Below are 23479 nucleotides of genomic sequence, written 5' to 3' on the forward strand. Positions count from 1 at the left end.
CCCTAGCATAGTTGATTCAGATTTGCTTTTTATTATTGCCACTGTGGAAAAGTTTCTCTAACTTTATAACTGGTTGGTTGTAGCATTGTATAAATATGGGGATTGTTTTCAAATTTGAGAAAAGTCTCTCAGGTGTCCATCATATCCAAGCTGTGAGATTTGGGGAATCTCCACAGACTGGCTTATGACCTGTCCATTTCAGACCTTGTTTCTCCTTGACTCTCCTTTGACTTTGTCTTTCTGCCTTAAGCTGTTTTTAGCTCAGGCTTATGGTTTCTTTGAAACTGGATTCCTTTAGCTGAATTCTACTTGTTTCTTTGGACAATACTTTTTAAAGTTTCTTTTTCAACTGCTTTTTTGCTTCTGTTCCTGTCTTTCTTTCCTTCTTGGTCAGCTTTACTGCAGTGGGCTGGCTTTAGGACTTTGATAATAATTACTTGTCTTTGAGTTGGACCGCTGATGGCTGCAGAGTTGTGAGGTTGTGCTGGTCTGGTTGGTGCATGGCCTCCCACCAAATCTCTTATCCTCCTCTGCTGCGGCACTCCTTAGTGATTGCAGAGGTCTGTAATAGCGCATGATAAAAATCGGTGGGCTCTCTGATTTAGGACTTGGTACTTGCTTCCTGCCTGCTGCCTCTCCTTCAGTTCTCTCTCCCCCGTGATTGTTTGCTAGCACAGTGGGTCTCTATGGAAACATGTCCTGTGTCTTCTGGGCCTGAACACACGGCTGCTTCTTGTCTTCCTAAAGTAAGCATTGTCCGCCCTGCCTGTTAGGGTGGTGACGTGAAGAGAGCCGGTAATGTGCTGGGGCTGTGAGGAGGCCGGAGCCTCTCTCCTAGAGTCACACCTCACAGTATTTGGCAGCTGTGCTTCCTAGTTTGTTTGGGCTTATAGCTGTTTTCTTCTTTCGTCGAAGATGGAGGGTTTGGTTGACAATATTTTTTATTTCTTTTGTTGTTCTAAATTAGCTCTCAGAGAAGATGGGGGGTGCCTGTATTTTGTCATCTTACCTGGATAAGAAATTAATTCTGTTGCCTTGAGCTACTTCTGCGCAGGACGCAGTTTTCATTATTGTGTTACCCTTCTGCCAGGAGTTCACCGCCTCATTGTCTTCAAGGTAGAAATCACTGATAGGCGTTTTCTGAGTCTTGTGAGTGTAAGTAAATGTAGAGATAACAGTTGGGAAACTACACTGCAGTGTTTACACTCGACCTTTTATGTCACTGAAAGATAAGTCAGTTACTTAGAAATTAGAGCAATTTTTCCTGTTTGTAGTTGGGAGTCTTAGCTCTTAATCATTTTGCATTTAGCTCCAAATGTGTAGCTGTGGATAATTCCATGAAACTCCATGCCTTCTCTTGAAAGAGCAAAGAGTGTATAAATTAACGGTGGAGTATTAATAGAGCTGTCAAGTTTAAAATGCTACATCTAAAAGAGCACTTTGTGTGCCAACTAAACTCTGAAAACAGTCTCAGAGCCTAAGAACAGATGGCATGAGCCATTGCTTGATCTCCGTGAGAGGCACTTACTAACGAGCTTGTTCACTCGGCTCATAGGGTCTGAGTTTGTCTTCCAGACCAGGCCCTGCCTTGACCTGTGACTCAGGACAAGCTCTAAATCTGTCTTATTTCAGTTTCTTTCTCTGTAAAAACGAGGGTATCTTGCCCACCTCATGGGCTGCGTGCATATTTAGTGAGATACAATTTGTGAAAACTTGGAACCTAGAACCTGCAGGTGGTAAGTGCTCAGTGAGTGAATTTCTTTTTCTCTTGACCTCCCTTTCTCTGTATTTATTTGCCTCAAATAGATAGTATTTATCCAGTCCAATTGATGAAGTTATGGGAGTAAAACTTAAATAGTAGAGGTAAAAATCTGTTAGAAAGCTGATAGAATAAGAGTATGACCTTGCACATGTCCAGTGGTGTGATCATACATGAAAGAATAAAATAAAAGAGTTTTAAGATAAAATATATTTTATAGCATGTGTATACAAACAGTGAAATAAGAAGAATAAATATTTGGCTTTTACCTTTTAGACCCATAAAATGATTATATTTTTATGGGGAGGGTTGGTCCATTTATACTCATTGTTACAAGCCTGTTTCCCATTAGCTCCTCATAGATCTACGTACACATTTTCTATCTGTACCATTTTCTGAGATTTATAGTATAATGATCTGTAGAGTTGAAATTGAAACAATAACAAAATTTTTGCGGTGAAATCCTGGTTGGCAAGAAATAGAAACTGCAGAGGTAGAGCAATAATGTAGGATGGATTTCTGATTTCATAAGGTGATTTCCAAGACTGCATGGTGTGGAATGATTGATTTGGTTTTGGCCTGCCAGCTCTGTAATTCCAAGTCATTAGGCAGAGCCCCTTCTAATCCTCATCTGCTCTTGGGTTTCTTAAACTCCGATGGCCAGATAATGCCTGGAGAGCTGAGTGCAGGAACGCTCTGGGCTTCTGACCTTGGGGCTTTGCACCCAATGGCAGTAGCGAAAAGTACCTCAGGACACTGCCTGTGCCAACCCACATTCCAGACTCAGGACTCAGAGAGTCCGTGGAGAGGTGGCCTCACCTGTGGCCCCGGGCGGGGCGCAGGGGGGAACGGGACGGGACACTGACTGCCTGCCTCACGTGGGGGGCCGGGGGCGCTATGCCGGGTCCCAGAAGCCTCTCATACGGTTTTCCTTTAGTTTTTTTCAGTCAGGCAGTTGATATAATGAATGTTCAACTCTTCAGTTTCTTTTTATTGCCCTTCCACTTTGATTTATTCATCATTTCAAACATTTTCTATTAATAAATTGATAACCTTTGAATAGCCTTTTAGGGGTAGTAGGAGATCTTGCTGTTGGGTTTTGTTTTCTCTTTCCTGTGCTCCCCTTCTATTTGTCATATACTGGTAAGTGAAAAATGTATCTATAGTTTATGGTCTGCATAATATATTATGTATTTTGTTTTCTGCTTTTACTTTATTATGTTAACTTGGATGCTTCATTTACCTTCTCATCCGCTTTTCTGCCCCTTTTCATTGCTTTCATTTTTTAACCTGCATTCTTTATTTCCCCTTTTAATGCTTTTGGTAGCTGGGGCACTGTTGCAAATTGTTTAGGTTATCTGGCTCAGGAAACGTCATTTTTTTTGCCTCCAAAGAGAAGATGACCTTGGCCCAGTGTTGAATTTGATCATTCCTATTCTCCTGCCTTTATTGTCCAGTGGAAGGTACTTTATTTCAAGGCACAGAGACATGAAAATTTTTCCCCATTTGGTATGCTAAAAAGCTTTACTGTGGTGAATCTTGTCATTTCTTCCACTTTTTGCTTCAGCTGCCAGGAAATGCCGAGCTGAATTTGTGGTTCGACTGAGATAATTTTGGCATATCTGTGTTTTAAAATTTTCTCATTGGCTTTGATCTTTTGAATTTTATCTGCCATTTCTTTGGTCCTGATCTGTAACATCTTTATGTGATTCCATTTGTGTTGCTTATTGTTATACAATACTTAATTATAAGTTAAGTTGCCCTAAGTCTCTTGTAAATGGAGAAGTGAGACACAAAGTGAATAAATCATGCTTTTTCTCTAATGACCTGCCCCTTTTCTTCTCATTCTCCACTGTGTTCACATACTTATTTAAAAAAATACTAGGTTTTCCGTTGTATGTACTCTGTGCAGTAATTTCTGTGTCTCTATTTTCAGCATGATCTTTCTTCCCAAAGGTTGCAGGGAGAGTAGCCGAGGAAAGGGGTGCAGTGCTGGGCCACGAGGTGGGCTACTGCATCCGCTTTGACGACTGCACCGACCCACTGGCCACGAGAATCAAGGTGAAGTGCTCACACTGCTTTTTCTACTGTGAACCAGGAAGAAGATTATTGGGGGGGGGGCGCGGTTAAAAACATGCAGCATCACTGCTCACCGAGACCCTGATACCAGAGCAGAAAGTGTATGCAATCACCCTGTCCTCAGGGAGTTTAGTCTGTGGGGAGGTGTGGAGCTCTCTCAGAGGGTCCTTGAATCATGGCCCAGAAGGGACCTCGGAAGGAAGGTTGAGCCCTTGGTTCTACAGATGAAGAGCTTGAGGGCCTGGGAGGCTGAATGACTTGCCTGAGGTATGTGCCCATTGATGGTAGAATCAGGACTTGAGGCTGTCCTGTCTTATATGTGTTTTTTGTTTTTCCACCAATCCACCTAGCTGTCAAAATATAGAGACTTGCCTGTAGAAGACTGAAAAACAGGGACAAAGCCGTATAAATTGATAAAGCATCGAATTCACAAATACTATTTTCACAAGTTAGAACTTTTTCACATTTATGTGACGATGGATTTTACTTGCATGTTCTTTGACCTAGTTGCTACTCTTGAACTCGTGTCTGCAGTTATCGGTGTTCCGTCAGCGGAGCGCCTGCTCTGTAGTGCAGGGCTGGAGTCGTGCGGGTCGCATGGTTCTGCAGAACAATGGAATGTTCTCAGTTTTCTCTCAGTTTCACAGAGGAAAGTTGAAAATAATTAGATGAACCAGACAAGGTAGTGATTTATAAGAACAGGGATCTTATTTTCTCTATTTTTGTATTTTGTTACCTTTGAGATTGATTTTGCTGGGTAAAGAGAGTATTCTTCCGTACCATCAAATATATTTAAAGTAGGTAATTTTTAGTGGGTTACATAACCAAATGGTTGTTTTTGACTCTTTCATGAAAAGCTTCTGTATTCCATTTGGTCATCATTTTAGGCGCTCTGCTCTTAACTGGTGCCTGTCATTGGTGGCAGGTCCTCCTCACTGCTGTGTGTATGTGTGGCGACTGGTACCATGCCCAAGAAAAATGTGATGGAAACGTATCCTGTTCCTAAAAACAAAACAAAAAGTGAAAGCACTAAACTACAGCATGCAGGGGAGATGGTTAGCCTTGTTCAAGTACTGAGTAATTTTGGGCGGCAGTAATAATATGTTACTGCATGTTTCTGAAGCATTTTATAAACATACATTAATCCTCAATAATAACTGATACTCTTTTTTTTAAGATTTATTTATTTTAGAGAAAGAGAGAGAGGGAGAGCGACAGAGGGAGAGGGATCGAGAGAGAGAATCTTAAGCAGGCTCCATGCCCAGCACAGGGCCTGATACGGGGCTCGATCCCACGACCCAGAAATCATGACCTGAGCAGAAATCAAGAGTTGGCCACTTACCCGACTGCGCCACCCAGGTGCCTCCCGATAGCCATGAACACTGTGTACCAGGTCCTGTGCTGAACACTTTACCTGTACTCTCTCTTAAGTCCCACAGTAACCCTCTGAGGTAGATACTTTGTTGTTTCCATTTTACAAATGAGGACTAAGGCTCAGAGAGGGTAGGTAACTTGCCCAAGGTTCATACAGCAAGTAAAGGCCGAATGAGGATCTGGGCTCCCAGCCCACTGACACCACGGCCTCTGTTCTTAACCACAGCCTTATCCAGCCTCTCTAAGATAATAGCAGTTGAAGCTGAGGTTAGTATCCTCAAGAGCTGCAGGTCTGCAGTCTTTGGGACATTCTAAGAACAGTGATCTCAGACTCGTGGCCTTCCTTTGTGCGGACAAGGTTTGTCTTCACTGCCTGTTCGTCCACAGTACCAGTAGTGCAGGCCCAGAGGAAATGGGGCTGAGCCAGTGTTCAGATAGTAAATGCAGGTGGAATTCTGCTGGAAGATTAGCAGGCCCCAGCTGAGGACCCTGTGATTGAAGTCTTGTTTGTGATCAGTTGCATTGCTTGATTGCTAAAGCATTGGGCTGTTTCCTCATGGTCCTTTGTGGGAATTATCTTGTACACACACTGGCAAAGAGTTGTGTGCATTTGGTTACATTTGAACTTTTTGAAAAAATCATTAATGTACAGTGTAAATGAATTATTTCTAAAACTTTGTGTTTTTGTTTTTTAGTTCCTGACTGATGGAATGTTGGTCAGGGAAATGATGGTTGATCCATTGTTAACAAAATATAGGTAATTGTGCTTTTCCTACAATAACTTCCCTGAAGTTTCAGAAAACACCCAAGTAGTTGTGTTAATAGCTGGGACTTCATGACTGCCTTCAGCTGCCCCAGAGCTTTCTCTTTACCTGGGCTGTTGCGACCTTTGATGCCTTCTCAGAATTTACTGACACTAAAAAATGGGCACATTAAAATCCCTGTCATTATTTGAATAATCTTTTGACTTGTCATACTTCTCATGCCTCTGTTATGTCCCAGGATTGATGGTGACTGCAGATCATAGCACAGAACTGGGCAGTGTTTTGTGTCAAGTGATAGCAGAGTCCAGATAGTTGGTTACACTGTCTTACTCTTTGTGTGTCTTTGTCCATTACTCATGGCATTAACACTGTCCTACACAGGCTCTGTGGTGTTCTAGGGAAGGACGTTAAATTTGAGTCCTGGGTACATACACGCAGCAGCTGTGATCACGTGTCTCTGTGCTGTTTTCTGCAGCTTAACAGTCTTCAGTGGGTGGGGCCTTGTTCCGATTTTTATGTGCTCTGTGGGGTTATGTGTTATATTGTAATTTAAAATCAGGTGTTAGCTCCCATTAGAATCTACTACGGGTTATAAAACTCTTTAAAGATAGCAATAAATGTACTGTTTTCTTCACCAAGACGTGTTGATGTCACCATTTTTATTAGCTTAATAGTTCCTTCCTTGTCAACGGGGAGTAACGTAGCTCAGCTTTTGATACAAGGTGATTGCATGGGGACCGGACACACAGAAGTCCCTTTGATGATCTGGATGGGATTATGTGGGTGGTTTGTCTGACGCTCACCAAGGTCTTCCCTTTGCTTCTTAGTGCCATCATGCTGGATGAAGCCCACGAGAGGACCTTGTACACAGACATTGCCATTGGCTTGCTGAAAAAGGTGTGACTTCGCTGCCAGACTTTTGTTTTTGTGTTTTCATTTTGTTTTATTGCTCAATTAGGAAAGTAATTGTAGCAATTTAGAAAATCCAATCAAATAGGAAGGAAAAAAGTTTAAATGATCCATAATTCTACGCATTCAGAGAAAAATCACTGGTGGAATGTTGATATGTTTCTTCTTTTTTTGTGTGTGTCTGTGTGTGTGCGTGCATCTGTTTTGGCATGATAGGGATTGGACTGTATGTACCAATTTGTACCTTGCATGTTTCTCTTAATATTACATCGAAATCATTTTTCTGTGTCATTGAAGATTCCTTGAAGACATTGTATTTAATAATGTCTATACAATCATATGTCCCTACCATAAAGTATTTGACTCTTCCCTTACTGTTAGGCATTTATATGGCTTCCAGATTTGAAGTATTTGAAATAATATTGTAATGAGCACCTTTATAATGAAATCTGTTGCATTTCTGTTTTATTTTTTATTCAGACATACTGCAGAGTAAGAGAAGGGTTTAATGACCCCTCTGTGCCCATCATCTGGATTCAACTATTACAACTAATGGGCAATCTTATTTCAGCCTTATCTCTCCTCCCTTCCTGTATTTTCTGATTGTTTTCTTTGAGCATATTCCCAATCACAGGAGTCTAGAAAGAGGGAGTAGACCAAAGTGATTAAAAGCATGGACTCTGGGTCAGATTGCCTGGGTTCAGATTCTGACTGCTGAGTTTACTCATCTCTAAAATGGGGATAATAGAAGTCTCTACACCTGTGCTAGTATACTTTCCTCTGTGGCAGCTACTAGCCACCTGTGGCAGTCAGTTAATTAAAATAGAATAAAATTAAAAATATAGTTCCTCTGTCACATTGGCCAAATTTCAAGAGCTCTGTCACCACACATGGCTAATGGCTAGTGCATTGGACAGAACCTCTCCATCCTTGGAGAGAGCTCTCTTGGACAGAGCTGTTCTAGATCATCATTTATTGTGAAACTTAAATAAGATCACATAAAATTCTTCAGATGGTACCTGGCACAGGGTCACAAATAGACTGAAGTCCCACCTGTGTACAAATTAGAGCAAGATGCTCGCATTTGGAGGCTGTCCACAGCTAGGTGTGGGGAGATGTTCTGGGCTTCAGATGCCCCTAGCCCCCTCAGCCGGGCATCTCTGCACGGCTGTGTGCAGAGACCTGGGAATAGCACATCACTTAGTACATGTTAGTTACTATTGTTCATGTTGTTTTCATGATATTCTTTGGCCAAAGATTTATACTTTTGATATTGATTAGGGCTTATTCTCTGGGAAGCAGTGTAATAAGAGGCTTATTTCACTGAATCTTTGCCAGCCCTGAGTATTAGCCTTAAATAAATCCTGGCCAGTGCGATAGACGAAAAAGTAATGTTGTGTTATCACATATTTTTGCTATACTTTATATGATCATTCCTTCTCTGCCTGTTGATCATTCCTTTCTTTGAATAACTGTTAAGATCTTTCGTCCGTATTTCTGTCTCAGTGTTATCCTTTATTGTTTGTTTGCTTTTAAGGTACTTTTTCATACTTCAACTGTGTATACATAGGTTCTGACTATCCAGAAATCCAAGTATCAGGAAGAAATGGTTTTACTTTTGGTAAATTCAAATTCAGTTCCTAAAGCTCCTTTAAACTTTCAATAAACATTTTTTTAAATGTTTTTATTTTAGAAAATTTTACTCTTTATACAATTAGAATAGTATAATGAACCACCTTTTACCTATGACTTTAATAGTTTTCAGCTTGTGGTCAGTCTTGTTTCATCTATAAGCTCCCCCCTCGACTCCCCAAAAATGCACACACTGATTTATTCTGAAGTAAATTGCAGGTACCAAAATATATCATCTGTATGTATCGCATTGTTTCATTGTTTCCTAATGCCTTCTTTTTTAGATTCAGAGAAAGCGAGGGGATCTTCGATTGATTGTAGCTTCAGCTACTCTGGATGCAGAGGTAGGAGCATTTCCTGCCTCACCCTGCTGTTCCCGTAAGCACTGAAATTGTTGGACATGTCCTTGGGAAGTTACCTTTAGCGAGAGGTTATCTTTGACAGAATGGCCTACCTTCCTTATGGGGCCATCTGATGTCCTAGATTCCATATGAGCTTGTGGGTGGAAATTAACCTGTAATTAATCGAGTTCATAATTACCTCCTTGTCCTGTTTCTCTACATACTGTGTTTCTCCCCACATAGGCAGTTTCCTTTTATTACTTTTTTCAGTATGAGGTTATATTTCTTTTTTTTTTAAAGATTTATTTATTTATTTGAGAAAGCGAGAATTGAGAGAGAGAGAGAGAGTTCATGAGAGGGGGGAGGGTTAGAGGGAGAAGCAGGCTCCTCGCTGTGCAGGGAGCCCGATGTGGCACTCGATCCCAGGACTCCAGGATCATGACCTGAGCTGAAGGCAGTCGCTTAACCAGCTGAGCCACCCAGGCGCCCCATGACGTTATATTTCTGAAATTTATTTATGACTGTAGCATTTAGGTTTAGATGTTTATGTGTGCAGTTGAAGTTTTCCTTGTACATATAATAATTTACATTATAATTTTTATGACTCAGTTTATACTATTTTTCTCTCTTACCAATTAATATTTTAGTTCAAAACAGCAGTTCAACTCAAATAATTTTGACCGCTTGTAATATATAAATATACGTATGTAAATATGTAACTATAAATATATGAATATATATACACAAGCTCAGCGTGGTACTGGCCACAGGTGATTCATAACCTCCCTGACTTCTTGGGAAGCAGACACATAAATAGATGTTTAGAGATCAGTATGTCAAGGTGCTGAGACAGCCAGAGAGGGGGCTGCTTAAATCTAGCTGGGTGGAGAATGTCCAGGAGCTTTCACAGAGGTGAGACATCCCATTTGGTTTCAAAAGATGCACAGAAGTTTGCCTGATGGGCAGGGGTGGGGAAGGGTGTCCTAAACATGCATGGAAACTCAAGGTCATGAAACGGTGTGTCCGAGGGGCTGGGAGGCAAGTGGAGGTGGGAGTCTTACTTTGCCTGTAGGGCCCTGTGGGGGACAGTCTCTGCCCCCCAGTCACCTCTCTTGTCACCTCTCTGACTTCATCTCTGTCCAGTCTCTCCCATGCTCCTTAACACTCCAGCCTCACCTTGCTGTTCCTCAGAAGAAGCCAGGTGTGCTTCTACTCTGGGGGGACCCTCTCTCTAGACCATTCTTACCCACACATTCTCATGGTTCTTCGCTCCCTTCAGTTCAGTCTTGACCACGTATTATCCTCTCAGAGAGGCCTTTCCTGATTACCCTGAGGGAAACAGTGCGCTGCTGCTCTCCATTGTCTTACTCTGCTTAGTTTGTCTGTTTAGCACTTATTTCTACCTAGCCTAACGTGCATAGCCAAGTGTTTGCGTATTGTGTGTCTTCTATTAGTAAAATATAAGCTCCATGAAAATTGGGACTTTGAATGTCTTACTCATTATTTTATCCTTTCACCTAAAACAGTGTCTGGCACAGAGTAGATGCTTTAGGTTCAGTGATTTTTGATAGAATGGGAAGCAATGGGGGATTAAAATGGAGACGTTGGTAGGCATCAGGTGATGGAAGGCATTACAGGCCAAGTGAAGGAGGAAGGATCTACGCTACACCTGTTTGGGAGTCCTGGGATGTGTGTGAGGGGTGGCAGTGACTTGATGATGTTCGAGTTCTAGAAAGATCACCTTGGGTGTTGTGTAGAAGAGGCAAGAGTAGTTGTGGAGATACCAGTCAGCAGGCCAGTTCTGTCAGCCAGCTGAGATATGAAAAGGGCCTGGCTCCTGGCTCCTGGACTCCCTGTGGCTTCAGGGATGTAGAGCAACTGAGGGAAAAAACTCAGCATGGCTAAGAGGGGTGTCTGGGTGCATAGCCTGGCTGGTTTCTTGGACCTTCTCACAGGCTGTAGGAGCTTGTTGTCTTCAGTCTGCACATGATAGCCTGTGGGTCAAAGCTCTTTGTTGCCCTCTTGAATTACTTCTCAGCCCCCCTAAGCCAGGGCACCCACCGGAACGCCGGTTTGGGGGCTACACCCAGCTTCACCTCTCGCCATTGCCTCCATGCCCACGTGGCACAGAACGTCTTCCTCTGTTTTACTTTGTACCTTCATTACCCCCTCTCTCTCTTTTAAAAACGAACAGTTTTTACTGTGTTTTGAAAATTACTATGTCTGAGTCTTTTCTTAGAATCGTTAATATTTATTGCTTCCAATATCCTTTTGTTGTCTTTTGGTACGGCACAGAAATTTTAAAAAAGAGCTCCTTTCCAATCTGCCTACAATAGTTGGTCTAGGTAGGCTTTCTGGAAGTAGTTTTTTCAAGTGGGAAAGTGGAGTGTAGGAAACTTGGCCTGGCCTGGGGTGTGCTCTGACGCAGGGCACGCTGGGCCTTCGGCAGCCATCACCTGGGCCTTCGGTGGCTGGGGCCTTCACTCCTTCACCCACCCTTGCCCAATGTGTGTGTCTGGGCCAGGACCTGGCGGGTGGAGTCCTTCCTCTGTGACTGAGGGCATGCAGGGCATGGGAGTCCTCACGTGAGAGTAGGAGGGTGAGGAGGGAAAGCAGTGGGCTGAGGGGAGGGAGGGGGGAGAGTGGAGATGGCAGGGTGTGGCTTTGGGCAGCATTGGACCTGGAGGCCCAGGCCTGCCAGACCCCCTCCCTGGTGCCCCAGCTGCTAGGTCTGTGGGTGACAGACTAATTCCAAGCCCTGCTGGCTGGAGGGATAGATGTCCTCTACTCTGGTTTTGCTCAGGGCCCAGGGTGACCCAGCCTGGTGGTGTCCTACCAGTGACAGCAGCTGGGAGGCAGAGGCGGAGTTTGATCAGGCTGATCACATCGTTGCCTTGATTGGGTTAGCTGCTTTGTTAATGTAAGCCTAACTCGCGAGCGGTTATAGAGCATGACCAGGTAGAATTACGAAGTATTAATATTTTTCTTAAGATTTTATTGATTTATTTGACAGAGCACGCACAAGCAGGGGGAGCATCGGGCAGAGGCAGAGGGAGCAGCAGGGCAGGGAGCCCGATGCGTGGGGCTTGATCCCAGGCTCCTGGGATCATGACCTGAGCCGACAGCAGACGCTTAACTGAGCCACCCAGGTGCCCCTAATTATGAAGTATTAATTGACCATTGTATCACAAGCTGTTGTTTTTCTTTTATTTGTTTCCATCCACATGGCAGGAAATAGGGTTGCTGACAACTCCTACAGTTTTTTTGTCATTGGTCCAGCTTCTGGGAGAGAGACTAATTTCTCTTTCCAGATTCGTAGAGAAGGAACTGGGGGTCACCTGGGTCAGGTACCCACTCGGAACCAATCTGCATGGACCAAGGGCTGTTGGCTCAGGGTGGGCGTGTTGTGTAGACATGACTGCTGGGTGCCCACTTCTTGGGTCAGGTGTGAGCAGCCACCAGGGAAGGAAGACGGCTCAGTAGATGTGCACATCATTTACATTCTGTTTCATAGACTGTCCTCTTGCTTTTTGTCGTTTTATGTTCCTCACTGTGTGTCTGTGTCTGTGTGAGCCCACCTGTTTAAAACCTGACTCACGCTCTCCTTTTTCCTGTGAAATGAACTCATCTTCAGCTCACTCTTGCCTTTCCTTTACTGTCCCACAAGGCATATGCTGTTGATATCAGATTTATTTGCTCTCTAGCCTGTAATTTTCTGTGTGTGCATATTTTATATTTCCAGGTAAAGATAAAAGATAAATATCTTTTTTTTTTTTAAGATTTTTTATTTATCTGACAGAGAAAGACACAGCGAGAGAGGGAACACAAGCAGGGGGAGTGGGGGAGGGAGAGAATCAGGCTTCCCTCTGAGCAGGGAGCCCGACGTGGGGCTCGATCCCAGGACCCTGGGATCGTGACCTGAGCCGAAGGCAGACGCTTAACGTCTGAGCCACCCAGGCGCCCCAAAAGATAAATATCTTAAGGATAGAGATCTCATGCTTTCTCAGTAAATGCTGAATTTTATTTCTTGAAAGAGTAACTTCTGGTCTGCTCTGTTCACCACATCGTCGGGAACGAGGTGTCCTCCCTGTTCTGCCTGCCTTCTTGGTAACATTCAGCTCCATTCACCAAGTCGTTCTGAAAATCTTCCTCTGTCTGCAGCTTTGGGATACCTGCCGTCTCCCCTCTTTCCCGCCTCCCTGAGGCATCCCCCTCAGACTCCTCTGCTGGCTGCTCTTCTTCCTCAAGGCTGCCCACCTCCATGGCCCCTGGTTCAGCCGACGCTTTGTGCTGTGGTCGTCCTGACCATGTTCCTGTGCTCCAGAAACTCACAGACCTGTGAGTCCTGCTGCCCTGTGACTCTTGGCTTCTCTGTGGCAGTCCCTCTCTCATCGTGGTCATTCAAGACTTCCTTTGCTTTAGAAAGTGTTCTCCGTGACTAAGAAGTAACCGCCTCCTCCCCAGCGTGCACGTGCGTGCGCTCGCACTCACTGATTGCCAGGCCCCGTCGCTCATACCTCTGGCACACTTTGCTTTTGTGTTGGCCTTCATTCTCTCCTCTGAGCTATTCCAGTACCTTCCTGAATTAGCTTGCTCCAATCTCTTATTGCCCCTGCCCTCCTCTGAAACGGCCACCCGAGCCAGGCGTCTGCAGTACACGTCTGATGACGTCATGCCCCTGCTCACTGCCTGTCTTTCCCATCCAAAGAAGTGCCCATGAAGCATGACATCTGGGCCCCTTCACAGTGATAATACGATCACTCACTGAGTACACATTCTAGGCCAGACCGGTGCCGACGGCAGTTGCCCCAAGGGTAGATGGTAGTTTGTCCTTTTGTAGATGAGAGGACTAACTCAGAACAGGGCTGGCCTGCCCTAGACCTTGGGCTCTCTCCTTTGTCGGTGGCCCCTTCATGTCTCAGTCTGCACTCTGCTGTCATCTTGGGAAGGGTTGTCCCTTTTCCTTCCAGGCAGTAATAGTCTTCCTCATCCATTCAGGCTTCACCCAGGGGTACTCCTGCCTCCATGAAGCCTTCCCTGAAAGCTGCTCAGCGTTGACCTTTCATTCTCGCTGAGTAACTTGTGACTTTTTTCTGGTTATGTGGTCATTCTGCCTCGGTTTGTGTTATGATTGGTTCTTGGTGTGCCCATCCCCCCGGATTATTCACTCTTTTGGGGTGTGGGGGAGCTGTCTCTTCTCGCTTGTTTGTGTGTCACTTTAGCCTGCCTCTGCTGTGCACACCACGGGACACGGGAGGGCTGAAGTCACTTGAACCGAATTGAGCCAAAAGGGAAGTGAAGAATGGTGCCAGGAGGTCCTTCGTAGCACAACATGGTTTTTATGTTGGCATGAAGCACTTTTACATCTGTGCTTACTCTTCTCAGATACAACTTTGAGGTCAGTGTATGGCATCCCATTATTCTGTAGTTCAGTCCAGTCAGCTCTTGTAGAAGTGCTCCTCCACGTCCATTCACTGCATTCGATGTAGCCCTCAGTGCACCCCGGGCTCCCGGTGTCCAGGAGCAGGCATCGGCACGGTTAGTAAAGATACACGGCGAAGTAAAGGAGACAGGACTGTGGTCACATAGCCAGACCTCCTATGATAACAGAAAGCGATGCCCAACCAGGCCTCAGGGGGACGGTGGAATATCACTGGGGGGACTCCAATAACGTACTCCCCCCAACAGGATTTCCATGTCGCTCCACCACCGACACAGCAGCTTCCCCTCTGGCACTCACTCCCCTGCACAGAAGCTTCTCTGTGTATCTGGGGTCAGGCTCCCCGTGAGGGGATCTTCAGTGGAATCTCCCTGTCCCGTCTTTGGCCGGAGCTCTCATGCCAGGCCTCCCCATAGACTGCCAGTCTGGCGGTCAAGTGCCATCGAAGAAGGCGGAGCCACCTGTACTGGAGGGGCTGCCAGGAGCTACTTCTCTCCTCAGGGTACTGTGGCGGTGCCGGGCAAGTGCATAATGGGTGACCTGCCCAGACAGGGTGGTATGCTAACTGCCACAGGGCATGGGGAGATGGAGAAGACACTGTCCCTGCCTGCGGTCTGGGGAGGTTGTGGTAAACCTATATGTATCTGTAACTGCAACACTAGGACCATACCTAGTCTTCCTAGAAATACAAGTTTTCTCTATAAATTGATAACCTTGTGTGATCAGATACATGTTTTTCTGATTAAAATTACAGTTCAACCTGATTTAATCTGTATTTAATTTGAATCACCTTTAATAAGATACAGGGGATAAAAATAAGAGAAGTAATACTGTAGCTACATGTTGACCCAGATGCATTGGTGAATAATACAGTTTTGAATTCTAATCTGTATTTTATCAAACCTTAGTAAAGAGTCTGGCATTGAAATGTGATTGCTCAAAATTGCAATAATAAAAAAAATAGGATTTTTAGAGCAGGCCACAGTCAGGAGGGCCCCCACCAGGACACCCAGCCCCTCAGAAACCAGACACTGAGCCACTGACCCCAGCAAACAACCGCAGACAGGGCCGAGCTGAAGAGCTGCCTTCACGTAGGCAGAGGTCAGTGTCCCTAGGCTCAGGATTCTGACCTTTCGAGCTGCGGGGAACTCTGATCCAGCCCCCAATTTGCCCTAGAGCCTCCATTTAGGGTTGGAGTGGGGCTGGTGCCCCAAGGCAGCCTGGAGACCTCTCAGCCGGAGGGCGAGCGGGGAGCCGGGGTGGAGAGCAACTCCGAGGGGGCCTCCCCTGAGCCCTGCGCTGCTGCACCTGCGGCTGTGAAGCCGGACAAGGGGAAGCTGGAGCAAAACCCCGAGGAGTCCCAAGACATCAAAGCTCTGCAGAAAGACCTGGAACAATTTGCCAAGCTCCTTAAGCAGAAGAGGATCACCCTGGGATATACTCAGGCCGATGTGGGGCTCACCCTGGGGGTTCTCTTTGGTGTTCAGCCAAACGACCATCTGCCGTTTTGAGGCTCTGCAGCTCAGTTTCAAGAACATGTGTAAGCTGCGGCCCCTGCTGCAGAAGTGGGTGGAGGAAGCCAACAACAACGAAAATCTACAGGAGATATGCAAAGCAGAGACCCTCGTGCAGGCCCGAAAGAGAAAGCGAACGAGTATCGAGAACCGTGTGAGGGGCAACCTGGAGAACATGTTCCTGCAGTGCCCGAAGCCCACCCTGCAGCAGATCAGCCACATTGCCCAGCAGCTCGGCCTTGAGAAGGACGTGGTCCGAGTGTGGTTCTGCAATCGTCGGCAGAAGGGCAAATGATCAAGCAGTGACTATTCACAACGAGAGGATTTTGAGGCTGCTGGGGCCCCTTTCTCAGGGGCACCAGTGTCCTTTCCTCTGGCACCAGGGCCCCATTTTGGTACCCCAGGCTATGGGGGCCCTCACTTCACCACGCTGTACTCCTCAGTCCCTTTCCCTGAGGGTGAAGGCTTTCCCTCTGTGTCTGTCACCACTCTGGGCTCTCCCATGCATTCAAACTGAGATGCCGGCCCTTCCCAGGAGGGGGGGCCCGAGGAAGGGGGAGAGCGAGGGAAAGAGAACCTGGGGTTTGTACCAGGGCTTTGGGATTAAGTTCTTCATTCACTAGGAAAGGATTTGGGAACACAAAGGGTGTGGGGGCAGGGAGTTTGGGGGGACTGATTGGAGGGAAGGTGAAGTTCAAGGATGCTCTTGTTTTTAATCCCCACATCACTTTCTTAAATAAAGAAGCCTGGGACACAGTAGGTAGATAAAAAAAAAAAAATAGGATTTTTAGTAGTTATTTTGTAATCCATAGTCTGTGTTATATATATATATATATATATATATGCAGTCTCTACTACCCACCCCTGCTCTGCCAGTTTTATATTATTTTCTTTCAGTGAGTTACTGTGAAACTTTTTTTTTTTTTTTGCGAGAAATGAAGTACTCTTTTTTTTTTTTTTAATAGAAATTTCGGGATTTCTTTAATCAGAATGAAACCAATGACCCAACGAGGGATACTTGTGTGATCCTTACAGTAGAAGGACGAACATTTCCAGTGGATATCTTTTATCTACAAAGGTTAGATGATAACTTGCATTTTGTGTGTGTGCGTGCGTGTGTGTATTCACCTGAATGGTCAGGGAACTTCCACCTATTTTATTTAGGTTTTCATTTTTTCAGATTCCAACCAGAAGCTAAATACAGTTGGGAGCCAGTAAGCACTAAGTTTTCCTCCAGAGGAGTAGGATCATTCAGCTTTATTCCATAAAAGTATGCGACCCTTAAGGATACTTACATTTTTAATGATGGTGATTAGCAAATTGGGCCTGAGTTATGGAATGAGAAGCCACTGTATCTGCTTGCCAGCCCCGAGGGCAATGTATCAGGCCGCTGAGAGAAGCATGCTTTGTGTCTCCTGTCATTGATAGGATGTTCTGGAACCCTGCTCAGTATCACTGCTGAATGCAATTGAAACTCTTGACACTGATGTGTAAATTTCTATGAGTCTGTGGTCAGTAGCTCAGTTGGAAAGAGCGAAGTGGTAACAAGATTACAGGGAGGAAGCTTGATAGTCTTCAGAACTGGGGTTTACAAGACTGCCTGTCTCTGAGGGCAGCAGTGATGATTTGAATCATTTGGTTCTTAGCTCTCTACATCTTAGCAAGAAGGCCTGGTTGACATGGTTGGGAGGAGCCCCCTTAGATAGGAAGAGACCATCCTAATTACCTAGTCACTGGACAAAGACCAGGAGCCTGGTACAGTGGCTGATAAATCCGGAGAGTTGTGGGTTTGACTTGTGAGTTTTTCTTGCTGCATAGCATATCCATTAGCTCTGAACAGCCTACTCAGACATGTTGCTAGTGGTCAGGAGGGAAAGTGGAAAGTGTGGGATTTGGCATTGGGACCGCAGCGCCTGATTTTCATTGACCAGGTGTCTTTGCGTGCTAAAGATAGCACATTTATTTGCATGGGTTTTTATTTCTTTGCAAATAAAGGTAAGAATCATGGTATACATGTAATTATGGATTACTTTTGGATGCTGCCTTTAAAAAAAAGAAGAAAAGGGAGTGAATGTTTATTTATTCATATACTGTTTACCTGCCAGGCAGGCCCAAACTAACTTTCATGAAGCTTTGCTGCCAGATTATTAGGGTAATTAATCTATAATTAATGAGCATGTCCTAGTGATGAATTTATCTCGTACATCTTTTCAGTCCTGTTCCAGATTATATCAAATCAACGGTAGAAACTGTGATGAAAATTCACCAGACAGAGGGAGATGGAGACATACTAGCATTTCTGACTGGACAGGTAATTCCACTGGAATTTTCTCTGATGAACGGACACGTTAAGGCAGCACCAAAATTAAACAGGGGCCTGTTCCTTTACTTAGCCATTCATTTCATGTTTTATTGTGTTTTGTGTTTACTTAATTGCATACAAAATTGTTTGGATTGATGTCATTCATCTACTGACTAGGTTGTCCAGGAATCATTAGTTCCCAGCTGTTCTGTCTGCAGAGGGTTCAGTATATTTTAAGTTTATTAGTTGAGTCCAGAGTAAATGATGTAGTCAGTGGCTGTTTTGTTTACCACAATGAAATATTGCGTTAGGTACATTTTGTGCAAGCCTCTTTCCCATTGATACCACTCCTCCTGGAGGTGGTTAGTGGGCATATCTCTGGAAGGACAACTGAACGAAGCCCAAGAGCACTGTTCAGAACCGCCCTCCTGCCATAATCTTTTCCACTGTCAACACTTTCCATGGTACCGTAATCTCTTCTGGGGAAAGCTTCTAGCGATTGCATATGTCACGGCTTGTCCATATGTATGGCATCCTTTGTTTGCCACAGTACATGAAAGCTGAGTAAGATAGGCTTTGGTTTTGTTTATCGGGAGCTCTTCTATTCACTGCAGATAGTAGAGATTTCAGTAATGAATCTGACACTTGCAAATTTTCACCCTATAGGCACCGCTGTTCAGTAGCATTTGATTGAAAACCATGCCCAAGCAGAGTGTGGTCATACTAGAAATCATGAATCTGACCGCAATTAAAACTCTGATCCTGATTTTCATTTTCTTTCAAGTCTGATAAAATGGTGTGCTGGATTGATCTTGGTTTCTTTGGTTTTTCCTGGTTGGATGTCTTTAGGAAGAGGTGGAGACTGTCGTGTCAATGCTGATTGAGCAGGCTCGGGCGCTGGGTCGAACTGGGATGAAGAGACACCTCCGGGTTCTCCCCATGTACGCAGGACTACCTTCCTTTGAGCAAATGAAAGTGTTTGAAAGGGTGTCCCGCAGTGTCAGAAAGGTGAGACTAACCCGATGACCAGGGCTGTTTGCAGCCAGCTGGGGTCGTGTCAGTGCCCCTTCCCTATGCACTGGGAAGATTTTTTTTTTTTTTTTTTAATTGAAGTGAAGCTTGCTAAATGGGAAGGTTTCTTTAAGAGTTTTAGGTCCGTGTTTCTGTACAGTAGATCTAAAAGCACACAGTAAATAGTATGTTGTAGAGATTTCTAAACCTGCCTCACAGAAGGGTCACTCTGACAGTAATTATCAGAGCAAGTGACTTCCCTTTGCCTCTTTTCCGCCTGCTCAGTATTTCCCCACGGCCCAATATTAGCTTGGCTTAAGCGATTGTCTAGGTGAATTGTGATCAGTCAGGAACAATAGCTAAATTACTACAAATGGTTTCTAAACCATTTGTTTTAGACATCAGTTAGCCTATAGAGCCAAATTTAAATCAATTAATTCAGGGTGTGGCTTAAAAATATTTAGCCTTGAAATTGGGGTGGGGGAGGGTGTGGTGAGAAGCACTGGTTGGAAGGAACCAGCAGGCAGCCAGTCTGTGTCCTGCTCATCACCCCCTGGGCCTTCCTTGGCTTTCCCGAAGCTGGCTTAATGTAGCTGTTTATCAGCAAGTGGCAGAGAGGACAGTGGGTGAGGGATGGTCTGAGGGTCCACTCCCAATTCAGACCACTTGGAAGAAGGTGCTCAGCCTCATGGGCATTGGGATGAAGCACCTCAAGTTGGCCCCGCCAAATGTGAACTGTGGCCAATCAGTCAGGAGGCCTGGATTCTGTGCCTGAGTTACTCTGCGCCTAGATGAGTTACTCAGCCTCAAGCCCAGTTTTTTCAGCTGTGAAACATAAATAAGAACCTTTGGATCGGTGGTTCTCTGGTATAAAATCATAAATGTCTACTGTATAAAAATGGTAGGAAGATTTTTATAAGATGATAGATACAAAAGTGCTTTTAAAAAGTTCTAAATGCTGTCTATCTATACATGTTCCTTGCTTCTCAAAACCTTCCAGGGGCAGTGCCCGGTGCACTTGAGATAAAATGTAAACACCTCACGGTGGCCCAGAGACAGCACATGGTCTGGCCCTTGCTGTCCTTCAGCCTCATCTCGTCCTTCCTCTGGATTCTGGCCTCTCTGCCTCTTTCTCCCTTCTGTGAACTCTTTCTTCTGCCTGGATATCTAGAGGGTTGCCTGCCTCTTGTTACTCAGGCCTCAGTTCAAAATCTTCGTTTAGAGAGGCTTTCCCTGGCCATCCAAAGTAGCACAGCCCACTATTATTAATACACAGGGAACACTTTAAGTGCTATGTAATGTTGTATTACTGCTCTGTCACATTTTGTTCATGGTATTTGTCACTCTGAGGTTATCTGCTTGTTTATGTTCACTGCTTCTCCACCCAAACACACTAGAATGCAGACTCTGGGAGAACAGGGACCTTGTCTTCCGTGTTCATACATCCCCAGCACTTTGAACAGTGCCTGCAAAGCACAGACCTTCAGAAAATAGTTCCAAGTGTGAGTGAATGAATGAATAAAGATGTTCAGGGTGGTGATTTGCTTTAGTTGTGCAGAAGGCAAAAACTAACATTTGTTGAGTGTTTATTATGGGCCAAGCACCAAGCTGCAATTGCTTTATGGATATTTCACATTTGATGCCCCCCCCACGACCCAGCAGGGGGTGAATATTCTGTAGATGAGGGACTGGCAGGAATTTAAGTAACTTGTCCAAAGTCACACCTTGGAGAATTCAAACCCAGGGCACCCTAACCCTAAAACTCATGTTCTTTCCAGTATATTAAACTGCCTCTTACAGATTCTACACTGTTGGACATATCTTTAAGAAATCTTTTAGGATTTTGAGTAGTTTCTTAAAAGTGAAAAGAACCAGATAACTTCTCTTTTTACTTTTCTTGCTGTGGGGACTTAGGTGATAGTGGCCACCAATGTGGCCGAAACCTCCATTACAATCAGCGGGATTGTGTATGTGATTGACTGTGGCTTCGTGAAACTCCGAGCCTACAATCCCAGGACGGCCATTGAGTGCTTGGTGGTGGTCCCGGTGTCCCAGGCATCAGCCAACCAGCGTGCAGGACGTGGTGGCCGCAGCCGCTCGGGAAAATGTTACCGCCTTTATACAGGTTAGTGTGGCGTTCCTTCAGGGCTTTTGACTTTCTCCTCGTTAGTCTGAGCACTGCAGAGTATCACAGATGTTTCCCGCATGGGCAGAACTTCACATAAAATTCCAGACTCCCCCCTCACCAGGCCCTCTGTCCCTTGGCCCCGCTGTTGTCTTTGCTACTGCTCCCATTGGCCGAGGCTGGCCCATGAGTCCCCAGTTATTGCCATCCCCATTCCAGCCTAATGTCTGGGTGTAGACCTCCCTGTAGTCTGAGCCACATATCTCAGATCCTGTCTTTCTTACCTTTCCGGCAGCCTAACGTGCTGCTTTCTTGTTCTGGGAAGAACGAGAATCCTGACTCCTATGAGGCCTCACAGTGGGTTCCATCTTTGCCTCTGGTTCAGAGCATCTTTGCAGAGTGAAAATGGCAGGCTCTGTCCTGAGACCACTGATAGAAAGAAAGCAAATAGTTGTTCAGCTCCTGCTCTTTGCCAGGCACCATGCTAGGCTCTGAAGGAGCAAGATCAAATTATGATAAAGACTGCCCCAGCCCTTCAGGAACTTTCTCTCCAGCTTGAAGGCAGCCTTGCTTTCGACAGTGATATGTCCAGAGCTTCTCTCTCTCTCTCTGTGCCTCTCTTTTGTGGGTGATGGCACCAAGATTTCTCCTCAGTTGTCCAGACTTAATTTTCACATTATTTTTAATCCTCTGTCTAGCATCCGTCTGCGCTCACTTCCCAGATCCAGGGGTTTCATTTGTCTCTTCTTTCCTTCCGGTAACCATCACCCTTGTTCAGTCCTTATTTTTTCTTGTAGCAAACGTTTACAGAGCACCTGCCGTAGGCCAGCCACTGTGCCAGGGTTTGGGAGATCTTGGGCTAGGTGAGACGTGGTCTGTGGGCACGTGGTGGACAGCCAGGTGCCGGAGGCAGCCCTGCAAACCGATTGGCATATTATAGTGTGATAGGGTTGCCATACCGGAATGAGCCTTGGAAGCAGAGCACAGGGAGTTACGCTGCCGGGGAGGGCTTCACAACTGAACATTTGTGCCTGATCTTACTGACCACCCAGCGGTTCTCCCGGGGAAAGGATAGCAGCAGGCAGAGGGGATGGAATGTTACAGGTATGTGGTGGGGAGGAAGCAGGTGAGGGGGGTATCCATGCGAGGGGGCAGGCAGAGCCAGAGGCTAGGGCGATAGGAGGAAAGAGAGCACCGAGGGTTAAAAGGCATCTGGAAATTTAGAAGAAGAGAAAGTTTCAGGATACTTGAAAACAAATGTTTTGAGGTGCAATTCCTATCACATAAAGTTAACCATTTTAAATCAAACCGTTCAGTGGGATTTAATTACATCCGCAGTGTGCATCACTGCCTCTGTCTAGTTTCAGAGTATTTCCCTTACTCTGTACCCATTAAGCAGCTTCTCCGCACTCCTCCCTGGCAACCACCAGTCTGTTCTGTCTCCATGGGTTTATCCGTTTAGGATATTTTGTATAAATGGGATCATAAATATGTGACCTTGTGTGTCTGGCTTCTTTTATTTAGCGTAATGAATGCTAAATGTTTTCCAGGTTCATCTCTGTTGTATTAGTGCTTCATTCTTTTTTTTTTTTTTTCTTAAGAGAGGGGGAGGGGACGTGGGGGCAGGGGGGAGAGGGGGATAGAGAATTTCAAGCAGGCCCCCGCCCAGCGCAGAGCCCAACTTGGGGCTCAGTCTCACAACCCTGAGATCATGACCTGAGCTGAAATCAAGAGTTGGCCGCTCAACCGAGTCACCAAGGTACCCCAGTACTTCATTCTTTTTTATGGCTGAATAATATTTCATGGATGGATATGTCACAGTTAGTTTATCTGTACATCAGTTGATTATTTCCACCTTTTGGCTTTTGTGAATAGCTGCTACTATGAAACTGTGTTTTGAGTACCTGTTTTTAATTCTTTTGAGCATATACCTGGGAGTGGAATTGTGGGGTCATACATGTTGAACTTTTTGAGGAACTCAGGCTATTTTTAAAGAAGAAATGGCCCGCCTATCTCATCCTCCAAAGAGATAAAGTCACAGAATGCAGACTAAAGATAGGCAGGTTGATTTGGTTGAAAGGTCACCAGCCTCCTTAGCAGGAGCAGTTTTAGTGGAGTGGGGTTGGGTAGGGCCCACCTGACAGTAATGGGGTATACTAGCATCCAGCCTCTAGGCTTTCTTGGCTGACTGGCTTTTAGATGAGCTTTCACAGAGTGTATTCCTGAGCA

General features: G+C 45.1%; 1 protein-coding gene and 1 pseudogene across 9 annotated transcripts in view; both read left to right on the forward strand.

Annotated features, from left to right (window-relative positions):
* DHX35 (DEAH-box helicase 35) overlaps nucleotides 1-23479 on the forward strand; it is a 66869-nt gene that overhangs the window by 18930 nt on the left and 24460 nt on the right. For all 9 annotated transcript variants that reach the window (XR_003612086.2, XR_003612088.1, XR_003612087.1 and 6 more), the window contains exons 5-12: nucleotides 3716-3820; nucleotides 5908-5969; nucleotides 6804-6873; nucleotides 8802-8861; nucleotides 16778-16890; nucleotides 18027-18123; nucleotides 18964-19122; nucleotides 21040-21250. Coding sequence is in view for 6 of the 9 variants with exons in the window: in XM_028121968.2 (XP_027977769.1) it covers nucleotides 3716-3820; nucleotides 5908-5969; nucleotides 6804-6873; nucleotides 8802-8861; nucleotides 16778-16890; nucleotides 18027-18123; nucleotides 18964-19122; nucleotides 21040-21250 (877 nt within the window). In the remaining 3 variants the exon portion in view is untranslated. The remainder of the gene's footprint in view (nucleotides 1-3715; nucleotides 3821-5907; nucleotides 5970-6803; nucleotides 6874-8801; nucleotides 8862-16777; nucleotides 16891-18026; nucleotides 18124-18963; nucleotides 19123-21039; nucleotides 21251-23479) is intronic.
* LOC114223151 (POU domain, class 5, transcription factor 1 pseudogene) lies at nucleotides 15835-16329 on the forward strand (annotated as a pseudogene).

This window comes from Eumetopias jubatus, unplaced genomic scaffold (assembly GCF_037043125.1).
Source record: "Eumetopias jubatus isolate StellerSeaLion01/CBP00866 unplaced genomic scaffold, mEumJub1_p1.0 scaffold_9, whole genome shotgun sequence".
Classification (NCBI taxonomy): Eukaryota; Metazoa; Chordata; class Mammalia; order Carnivora; family Otariidae; genus Eumetopias; species Eumetopias jubatus.